Source organism: Notothenia rossii, assembly GCF_949606895.1.
Source record: "Notothenia rossii genome assembly, chromosome: 11".
Taxonomy (NCBI): Eukaryota; Metazoa; Chordata; class Actinopteri; order Perciformes; family Nototheniidae; genus Notothenia; species Notothenia rossii.
Window position 1 is genome coordinate 39,362,155 of NC_136910.1, and position 11,414 is coordinate 39,373,568.

An 11,414-nucleotide genomic window follows, 5' to 3' on the forward strand; every position below is an offset into this window, starting at 1 on the left:
CACTGCAGACTGTAGTTAGCGCTACAGGTTGTTAGATGTGTAAAATATGAATGAAAACTAAAATGGTCAGCACGAGCGGTATTTTGAAGATTGCAGTGCTTCAAGAAGGCAAGTGAAGCACCCAGTGGTTAGGCCTAGAATCTGTCTGTCTGGAGGATCAATTATCAATCTTACACTTGTTTGGACTGAAACATGTAATTGTACAGCTCCCATCTTTATGCTTATCATGCAAATGTGCCTACAACAAAGAACAAAAGGAGCTGCTGTAAAACTCTGCCTTGTTTTATGTGGATCACATAGTGGGACTTTGGTGCATGTTTGAGATGGTAGTTTGAAGAGAAATACCTTTGATGATTGTAGGCTGACTATTACACGTTCTATCAGTAAGGCCCACATACTTGGTAGGGTGTTGCAGTTGGCAATGGCCCATTTCAGAACTATATAAAGTAGCCTACATCAGAATTATAGCTAAATGCTCCAAGTATCAAAAGTTAATGCATTATGCAGAATGGATCTTTTCACAGAATTATTTCATTATTATTATTATTTGATCCGGTTTTTACCCATGTAAGAGTATTTAAGTTTGTCAATGTGGACCAAATGTAGATATGTGAAGCACTGTGATGTACAGCACTTCAATATTCATGTCAGCTTATTTTTATATGTAGGGAATTTGTAACTGTGAGTGTTAAAATAAAAAGACAAAATAAAAAAATGGAAAATGTGCCGCTGAAATGTAATGGAGTAGAAGTATAGTAGCAATAAATGTAAATACTCAATGTAAGTACAAATATATCAACAAAAGTACTTAGATACAATACTTGATTAAATGTACTTACTTTCCACCAATCAGAATCAAAATACCTTTATTAGTCCCACAGAGGGGAAATGTACGTAGTTACAGCAGAAAAAAGAGCCACAGACAGCGTAACGTTACATATGTTATATGTTACATGAATTAAAAAGTACTAAGTTATGATATAATAAAAAATATAATAAATATAATAAAAAATATACATCCGGCCTGTATGTATTGTACATACATACAATACACATCCTGTAACAGTTTTAACGGCATATATATATATATATATATATATATATATATATATATATATATATATATATATATCACATATATATATATATATATATATATATATATATATATATATCACATATAGTTGTGATATAGTTGGTTGGTATTTAACAGCAAGGGGTGTTATAGTCTGTGTTGTGGTGTGTGTGGGGCGGTTAGGGTTAGGGGGTTCTACTAATGGCTGTGCTGGTTGTATCTGACTGCTGCAGGAAGGAAGGACCTGCGGTATCTCAGTAGTAGATTCACTATCCAGAGATCTTATCAAAATAAAAGAGCAAGAAGTTTATTACTGAACATTTATATTGAATCTGTCAATTTGCAATTAAATGAAGTGCATCACATCAGTTTCTCTTTACTGGAGGATCATTTCAGCACTTTTCAAAAGTTGATCTATCCATCTTATTGAACATCATAGCTTGGCTATCTGCAGAGTGAATTTTCATATTTCATATCCTGTATGCAAACCACAGCCGCTTATTTTCTTGTCTACCCTATACGTTTGACAGTTCAGTCAATCTCTGAGTAACACGTTTTACTTCATCAAACACATCACATGTCTACAAAGAAATGTGTGAACTCTTGTTATACGGGTGTTTGAACTGTTATTTCCGTTATATAAAACTGAAAAAAGTTGGTCCTAAAAAAATATTGCCACATGACATGTAGGCCTAATAAAGTGTGAAATATTTGGAAATGGCTGAAAAGATGACAATGAAAAATGCATTCACACTTAAATCTATGTTTCTGTAACAACCTGAGGAAAAATCTGATCCATGTTTTTTTTTAATCTGCTGCCAATAACATGATGTAAATAAAGTTAGATAATGCATTTTCTATCCCTTCTCACAAATAACTGCTAATTTGACACATTAGAGACGTGCTTGGTTTTAATTACTAACCGTTGAACGGTTAACTTGTTGTACGTCTTTCTAATTATATAGCACGATCTGGTTGACAATGTAATGACAGGTTGTCAATCCTGGAAGAATACAAATAAACTGATTCTTTGGATTCTTTCTGATTGATTTCTAAGTGATTTCAGATGACAGAGACCACGGGGTTTTCATTCAACCTCTCTAATAAGCTGCATGGATGTCCGTTTAGGAATAGCTTGTAATGTAAGCACAGCTCCATTAACTTTTACAATATTATGCACATAACAATAGTGTTTGCCTTACATCTGTGGTGACATATGAAACGCCAGATAACATTTGTGCATCTTTTATAATATGCAATTAGTGCAGTTATCCGCTTCTTTGAACCCCTCCCTCTTTCTTTTCGGCTTATTTGTGAGAGCGCACCGACACAACGACTAAAGGCAGACAGACAGCGTGTTGAGGCTCTTTATGCTTTATATAGATCAATCATCATATAGATTATATAGATTACAAAATAAATCTCGGAATGCGATGAATGACGAGAGGATTCAAGTGGAAGTCTTCAATAGATGTTGAACCAGTCGTGCGTAAAAAGCGAAAATGGCACGGGATTTAAATTCTTCCTCCTGACATCGGTAAGTTGCTCCTGAACTTTATGATTTATTTGTAACTATTAATTATAAATACCTATTTTCTGCATTCAATAAACACAACCCATACATCTCGATTTATCCTTGTTTTAAAAACTTTTAGGAAATGATTTCAGACAGTTTGCAAATCGGCACATGCGTTTGAAGCAAGGTGAGTGAGTATCCAATAACAGTTTTGTCTGTCTCTTTATATTTTTACATTTCATTTGTGGTGAATGTTTGAAAGACTTCCGTCAGTATCACAATTTGTTCTTTTGTCGAAACTAAATGTATAACTTTTCGGTTTCTATTCGAGCGGTAGGGCTATTTTAAAACATTTGGTTTTGGTTTCTGTTTCCAGAATGAATGGAAGATGTTCACTACCGAGACTCAGAAGAAAGTCATTCTGTTGTTCACTCCTGTCACTGCTGGCACTATGTCTACTGCTGCTTGTCAGTGTGGAGTACAGCAACATCCCTGAGCCTCTACCCCCCCAAGCAGCTTTAGATGGCATCCAGGCATATCACAAGTACAATATTAGCTGTCCGCTAATTTATGACATGGACCCAGTGGAGGTGGGTAAATCACTTGTCATCAGACGGGAAGTTGTGGAGGACAACGATGAAAGCCTGATTAATCTCACCTCAAACTGCCCATCATTCATCAAAGCCAGAGGTTATGATGTTGTTCGAGTCTCGCAGCAGGAGAGAGACTTTCCTCTTGCTTACTCAATTGTTGTGCATAAATCTGCATTGATGATAGAGAGACTAATCAAAGTGGTGTACTCGCCCAATAACATCTACTGTATCCACCATGATCAGAAGTCCTCAGAACAGTTCATCTCAGCTGTGGAGGGTTTAGACCGCTGTCTGCCTAATGTCTTTATAGCCTCCAAGCGAGAATCCGTCTTTTACGCCGGCATCAGTCGATTGAAAGCGGATCTCAACTGTCTCTCTGACCTTTTGAAGTCGGAAGTCCAGTGGAAGTATGTCATCAACCTCTGTGGCCAAGATTTTCCCCTCAGGTCCAACTTTGAGATAGTGTCAGAGCTGAAGAAGTTAAATGGGGCCAATATGCTAGAGACAAGCCGTCCCAGTGAGAGCAAGAAGCAAAGGTTCACCTTTAGCTACAAACTGATGGATTTCAAAATTGAGTCAAAAAAACTTCCAATGAAAACAGAGCAGAAGAAGACGCCACCTCCACACGGCATCGAGATGTTCATCGGCAGTGCTTACTTTGTCTTGTCACGGGAGTTTATTGTGCACATAGACTCCTCAGATGTAGTGAAGGATTTCCTGGCCTGGTCAGAGGACACCTACTCTCCAGACGAACACTTCTGGGCAACCCTTGTGCGCCTGCCAGGTGTTCCTGGAGAGGTGCCCAGATCCCAGCCCGACATCACTGACCTCAAGAGTAAGGCCAGGCTGGTGAAGTGGCAGTACCTGGAGGAAGAACTGTACCCACAATGCTCGGGGAAACACGTCCGCAGCGTTTGCATTTTTGGTGCAGGCGAGTTGCGTTGGTTACTCAACTATGGTCACTGGTTTGCCAATAAGTTTGACCCAAAGGTGGACCCAATTGTTATTCAGTGCCTTGAGGAGATGCTGGAGGAAAACAGTTATTTAAATCAGCAACATCTCCTTCCCAACATAGGGGTTAACCAAAGCTACAGTATATGAAAAAAAAGATGCTTTAAAGGGGACCTATCATGCAAAATGCACTTTTGTACGTCTTTTATACATGAATATGTGTCCCCGGTCAAGCCCGCCTTAACCTGCCAGGCCTGGGGCTGATGGCTGGTTTTGTAGGCCCCCTATTTAAACAACAAATTAAGGTCATTTATAGCCTCGGCAGGCTCTGTGATCGCACTTCTTCACTCTGCTCTACGCGCGCCTGGTCCTCTCCTCCAGATGAGTGACGTATCGGGCCTCCCGCATGTATTTGTCCGGTTGCCGTTGGTTCCCCTTCACGTAGCAAGTCCTCGTCGTCATCTCCATCTCCTCCAACAGATAATGTCCCTCCTGTCTGTTTTTCCTCTCCCGCTACTTCATCGCTATCAGAACCAGACGGCTTACTTGGCTCCGAGAACCCGCGGCCGGCAACGCTGCCGCTCGGTACAGAATTCATCTGTCATTCCCCCTCATCCTGGCCTACAGGAATTTAAAATAACCTGTAAACTTCGGAATTTTTTGTAATAGCTGCTTGTCTCGAAACTCCTTTTCCCTCAACAATTTCCTTTTCCGAGCGCCACTCTAAAACTTTTTCTTCTCCGACATTTGTTATGCCTGCTGTGACGTCAAGTTACTCCGTTCTCCGCTTGTAATTATGCCGTTACAAGTTTCAAAGTTGTATTTATCATCTGAATTTGCCGAAACAAGTTTAATATTCTGAAAGCCAAGACTTTGTTTATTTGAAATCAGATGAAAACAAACTGTAACGGACCCTGCCGTGTTATCTATGATTACTATACGCCTTACATTCATAATTTCAGCGGAGGGAGGGGAACAGCAGAACAGCAGAGTGGCGAGCTGTCTTCTTCCCTTTACAAGCTTCAAAAACGTATTTATCGTGTGATTTTGGAAATAAAAGTTTCGTATTCTGAAAGCCAAGACTTTGTTTATTTAATTTTTTTTTAAAACATCCGAAATAAAAAAATAAAAAATTGGAATTGGATTTTTTTTTTATTGGCTCATGATAGGCCCCCGATCTCCGTAGGCCCCCCTGGTCTTCAGCCCAGGTCAGCCCGTGCATTAAGGCGAAGTGTCAGGGAACTCACCAAGTATCAGAAAACACAACCCTCTCTCTGTTCCTCGATACCCAAATCTCTAAAAACGGGGCTGCAACGGATCTGATACAGACTGATCCAGATTTTAAATTGTTCTGACGTCAGAAACGGGGAGATCCGCCTATATGGTCAACTCTCCACCTATCAGGGGAATGGGGGGTTGGGCCACGGCCGGCCATTGCCGCTCGAAAGCGCTAGAGACGCTGTAGTACATATGCCAGGCCTGTAAGTGGTGCTGTAGTCTGCCACAAAAGCAGCGAAGAAGACTTCCCGCGCATGGTTGCCATGGTTGACCTTCTTTTTGTTCTCCGCTGTGGCTCTTTTTCTCCTTCTCCGAGGCAAGCGTTTGCTCCCGCTGCTGTAATTCAATGCAATCCCTCCCCGTCGAGGCAAGCACTGTAATTCTCTCCGGTTAGTCCACCAGCAGATGACAAACACCCAGCTCTCCGCCTCTTCCAAGGAACGAGGGGACCATGCGGCAGGGTTTCAGTTAGATTTTTTTTCGCTGGTCAACATGTCTGTTAAAGTTTAAATCTTCCGGACAAATTTAGAAAAGTGCCTGTCAAAGGTATTTTTTGTTATTTATTGAGCTTTAAAACAAATGAATAATGACTCTTTATACAGTAGCTAATCATATAAGGTAAAACACGGAGGACGGAGATCTCTTTTCCTCCCCCTCTTCTGACAGCCCAGCAGCTGATCTCAAAGGACGCTCCCCTCTCCTGCAGGGGGGCGTGGTCAGCTGCAGTTCATTTGCATTAAAGCTACGTCACCGAATCAGCCCTTGCAAAAACAGGGCTGGAAAAGAGCAAATAGAGCAAAATAAGGCATGGCTAAAATGCAGGATCTGTTTGGTATTTTGGAAATAAAACTTCACAGACATGTTTTATATATGGCCCTACAATATATTGTTCAAATATAGGTCCACTTTAAGTTTCCAGGAATATGAGAATTTGCTGATTTTTTTTGTCTTATGTTCATCATTCAAAACAGGACCTTTGAATGCATCAATTTGGGTTTTAAGTGTTCATGGATTTATGCGTCCACCTTTTTACAAACAAACTGGTTAATTAATAATGAAAATAACCTTAAATTGCAACCACAGGGATCTAGACTTTTACATTGTAGAGCTTATGATCTATTTGTATTCATATATTGACATTCAGTTGTTTCAGTTTCACAAGCTGTAATCATTGTACAGTGCATTTTCAAAGTGCATCTTTAAAAGCCAACATGTCTCCTAAACAAGAACAAATCTTCACTTCAGCCCCAACACTTTTTTCCTCATGTGCCCAGTGTGAGAAAATGAGAAGGAACCTTTAACATGTTCCTGTTACTCAGGAAAACCCAGAGAGTTCACATTTATTTTCTAGTACTCTATAGCAGTGGTTCTCAACTGGTGGGTCGCGGATGTGTGAGTGAAAAATTTGGGGGACAAAAAGTCAAACTTTTATTTTGAAGGCCCGATTTTCTAACGCTGTGCATGCAGTAGGCGTTGGACTGAAAGTACCGGAGACGATAAAAAGTTTTGAAAACTTCTGTCACGTAGTGATCATCTTCTCAATAAAACACTGCTGATGTTTTTTCGAGTCAGAATCAAGATTGTTGCCGGAAGTCCCCACGGAGAATAACTTTGCGGTAGAAATATTCTTTATACACCCATAACTTCAGATAAAAATGAACACATAATGAAATATGACCCCCGGTTTGATGATTGTTGATTATTTTTGTTCTGTGAAAGGATATAAGGGATATATGCACTGTACTTCACTTTAATTAATAATGTATGCTGAAAAGCGTATATATTACTGCAGGATTTTTTGTTGAATAGATTTGAGTGGTTAAACATTTCGGGTCGCGATCTATTGACTAAGGAAAAAGTGGGTCCCGAGGCCTGACCAGTTGAGAACCACTGGTCTATAGAACAGATTGTCATGTTGAGTATGTACTGCATGTGCCATTCTGGGGGTGGTACAGTAAGAAGAACAAAAAGAGCATAGCTTAACTCGGTTAAGGAAATGGGAGTGCTAACAAATCCTCAGTCATTTCAACATATTGCAGACAAACAAGTATGAAAGTGAGGCTTTACATATACTTTACATATTCATATAATAGTGTGGTGTAGTTTACAGGGTGTATTTGCCAATAAAAAAAGTTTGCAGTCTCTTTGTCGTTTGATATAGTTAATCTATGTATTTATCTGTGTCTATTTTGTTATGTCATTAAATAATTTCTGAAAATGCAAATAATAAAAAGATAAATACAAGTTTTTAAACATACTTTACATTTTGAGACATGTACATATACTCTCTTTTGATTAAGAACTTGTGCTTCTGTGAATTCAATAAGTGTAGGTGACAGTGAACACTAGATGTACTGTATGAAAAAGCCTCTCATTTAACCTTTTTCATTCATGGTTTTTCATGACTGAGGTAATTCCACTCAGAGCACTGACTAAAGGTTATCTGACAGGCATTAAGTCTTCAAATGAGCGAGAACATTTGAAAGATGCACAGGGAAGGAAAAACATAAATAGTCTAAAGTTTTGCATGAGTCATCTGTGTTTCACTTCACTCTGTTACTTTCTTCCCTCTTTTAACTTCTGTTGCAGGGTGTCATTTTCATTTCATGAGCACTAAGTTTGCTCTGTTTTTGTTAAGGTTCACTTTTAATAAAGACTGCTGATCAAAAGTTTGAATATGGTTTTGACATTGATGTTTTTCTTCTTTCAATAATTGCTATTTTAACAGTTAACAACAGAAGAAGAAATAAAGAGGATTATTACTGTATGCTCATTTTCAGGTGTATATTTGTATTGTGTGCCTCAACTGTGACATCTTAATCCGTGTATCTACCGTCCAATAGTTTTTCTTTATTAAACACGTAAACGGAAGAGCATTTGAGAGGCCTTTTTGCTTTTTGCTTTCTACCTTACTAAATGGTCTAATGGTCATTGGAGCGATGGGCGGGGCGAAACTCACGGAAGTGATTTCAAAACAAAAGCGGTGATAATATTATAAACAAAGGGAAACAAGGTGAATTTAGCGATCACAACGAAAACGGCCAAGACACATATTGAGCCCAGAAAATTGATGTTATTAAGGGCTGTTAATATAATAAACCTCTGTCTAAAATGGACAACATCGTTAGGAGATTTAAACTATACAGCGATGCTGCACTGCGGTCACTCAGCCGTCTCCCGAGTTTGTTTTTTCAAATCAGCTGCTCTTCATTCCTGCTATATTTGAAGAGTCATACAAATATGTTTTACCACAAGTTCTTAAGAAAACTGACACTGTTGAACTCGGTTTAGGTTGACGTCTACCAGAAATAAAATGAAGTACTTTTACTGTGTAGCCTACTTTGTGAGTAATCCTCTGTCAAAGTCCCCTCCATGTTTTTCTGCTCTCTTTGATGAATGATAATAATATAATTTCATCATTAGTTCTTAATGAAATTAATACTGTTTGACGTTGTATTAGTTAGCCTACTACTTACAATACATTGAAGTACTTTTACTGTGTATTGTTTGAGAAATACTCTGTCAAAGTCCCCTGCTGAGAACAAAATCAAGCCACTTCTGCTAAGTTTGATGAGGGAATTCTTTGTTGTCAATAGTTCTTCATGAGATTGATCCTGTTGGACTCAGTACTAGTGAAACTACCCCCACAAGTACTATTAAGTACTTACTGTGTACTTTTTCAGTACTCCTCTGTCAATGTCCCCTCCTGAGAACAAGAATGCATGTTTCTCTGCTATTTTGAATGAGCGTTACAAAAAACTTTCTTCATGAGACTGATATTGTTGGACAGAGTATTTTAAGAGGATATGATAGACTTGATATCAGCAATATTTCCAGTCAGTACTCCGGCAGCAGCATTTTTACCCCTTGGAAAGTCTTTTGAGTCTGGCCTGGATAGCTGGTCTATCCTTCAGCACACTGACACAACCTGTCACTCTTGTTGGCCTCTTATGAAGCTGCTGTCTTTTAATATATGATTATTTCTCTGCTCCTAGTTAATTCCTCAAAGATTCTTTAATCAACCCCAGTCATTAGATGTCAGTCAGTAGAGCTTTGAAAAATGTGTCCAATTCAACAAAATGTTTTTTTGTGAGTGAAGGCCAGAGCTAAATTATAGATTGTTTGATTGTGTACTTACAAGGTGAGAGAAAATAAGTCCACATCCTCCTATGAAACGTATTTTATTTCCTTGTCCATGTTATACTTATACTTACTTGCATTATAACATTTGCATGTTGAACTATATGATATCTTCCCCAGCCTCAAGGAAATACAATAACATAAATGGATTCGTAATTTAAAAAAATGTATACAAATGTATAAATTAATAATGTTGTGTGCAAACATTTCAAATTTAAATATAAAATGAAAAATAAGTTTACTTTTGAAATGATTTCTCACAAAAACCTTTCTAAATTATAGTAAACTATTAAAAAAGGTTTGGTCAATAAACGTTTTTCTGCCTAAAATAGTTGAAATTGAACGTAAACTATATCAAACACCACATGCATGGCAATTAACACATTTTTGCTCGCTATTTAAATTGACTTTGGTTAGTTAATACAAATATTGATATTATATATACATATATATATATATACATGTATAATTGATGCAGTCTTTCTGAACACTTTTTTAAAAAAATACTGCAAATGAAGAATATTTTAAATGTTCTGCCCAGACAGTGCCCTAACTTACAGCAGTTGGAAATATTTGTGAAAGGATACATTCTTCATGGGCTTCAACGGCTCTCTAGTAAACGGTGTTTTATGGTTGCTTGTATTATCCTCAGATAGTGGTTTGTTAAAATAACTAGTGACATTTTAATAAATATTGCAAAAAAAGGGCTCCAAAAAAGGCATATATATAACCTGGCCGGCTTAACCAGTGTTTAATTCTTCAAGCACCACAAGATTCAGAGTTTATAAAGTACAATTCTGGGCCATTGATTGTGTAATTTCTCCAAACACATACAGTAAAAATGCCTGTTTTGAAGCCTTACAATGGTGCAGGAAAAGGACTTAACATTGTATTATACTTAAAGACAGGGCTATTCAGTTAAGAGAAGAGAAAAAGGAAAGAAAATTGTTATAATGGTTGATGTAACATTAATGACAGACATAATATGAGGTCCTTGGCAGTTGGCACTCTGACTCTAGAGGGGTCATTTTGTGATCATGGGGCATCACCCTTACAGCATCAGGACAATATAATGTGGAGTCAGACACTGGAAGTGTGCTGGAGGCGTTGACTGGGACTGATGGAAGGATGAGGCTGATGAGACTGAAGAATCTGTGACAAACTAACAGCTGAGAAATAATCATATATTAAAAGACAGCAGCATCATAAGAGGCCAACAAGAGTGACAGAGTGTGTCAGTGTGCAGTCTACCATCCTCTTAAAATACTCTGTCCAACAATATCAGTCTCATGAAGAAAGGTTTTTTAACGCTTATTCAAAATAGCAGAGAAACATGCATTCGTGTTCTCAGGAGGGGACATTGACAGAGTATTGTTGGAAAAGTACACAGTAAGTACTTAATAGTACTTGTATGTCTTAAATGATATGATGAATTGGAAATGGGGGACCCTGATGTAAACAAGACGAAAGTCTTTCTCTGGTCTGCATCCCGTTAACAATTGTATGTTTTGAGCTGTACTGTACTGTACCCAATATACAAGCTGTTAATAAACTTTTCAATCAATCAATCAAACCCTGATGGAGGACAGGGAATCTTCACGTCCACAAGATTAAATGGAAATATAATACAAAAAAACGAATTTTCAGCCCTGATGTAATAACATTCATAATCAAGTAAAGATAACACCCTTTTCACCCCGGTTACAGTTTCCATTTTACCTGTACGATGAAAGTGGGCGATGTTGACTTATCAGGCGCCCGCAGCTCACACACAGGACAGATATCAGCTGTCTGGACAGGACTGATAGCCAGACAGACTGAGAAGCTCAGTGAGGTAAAGGACTGAGTGTTTAGATCAGGG

The 11,414-nt window shown here is 38.3% G+C and overlaps 1 protein-coding gene across 1 annotated transcript; it reads left to right on the plus strand.

Annotated features, from left to right (window-relative positions):
• Nucleotides 1–2,406: 2,406 nt before the first annotated feature.
• On the plus strand, nt 2,407–8,180 carry LOC307023855 (beta-1,3-galactosyl-O-glycosyl-glycoprotein beta-1,6-N-acetylglucosaminyltransferase 4-like). Its single transcript, XM_079657466.1, has 3 exons — nt 2,407–2,612; nt 2,731–2,778; nt 2,968–8,180. The coding sequence occupies exon 3, from the start codon at nt 2,969–2,971 to the stop codon at nt 4,283–4,285; it is 1,317 nt and encodes a 438-aa protein (XP_079513592.1). The 5' UTR covers nt 2,407–2,612; nt 2,731–2,778; nt 2,968; the 3' UTR covers nt 4,286–8,180.
• The last annotated feature ends 3,234 nt before the right edge of the window (nt 8,181–11,414 follow it).

Bases quoted from the DNA above. Each gene is read 5' to 3' on its own strand.
- LOC307023855 (XM_079657466.1), top strand. From the start codon at position 2,969: ATGAATGGAAGATGTTCACTACCGAGACTCAGAAGAAAGTCATTCTGT.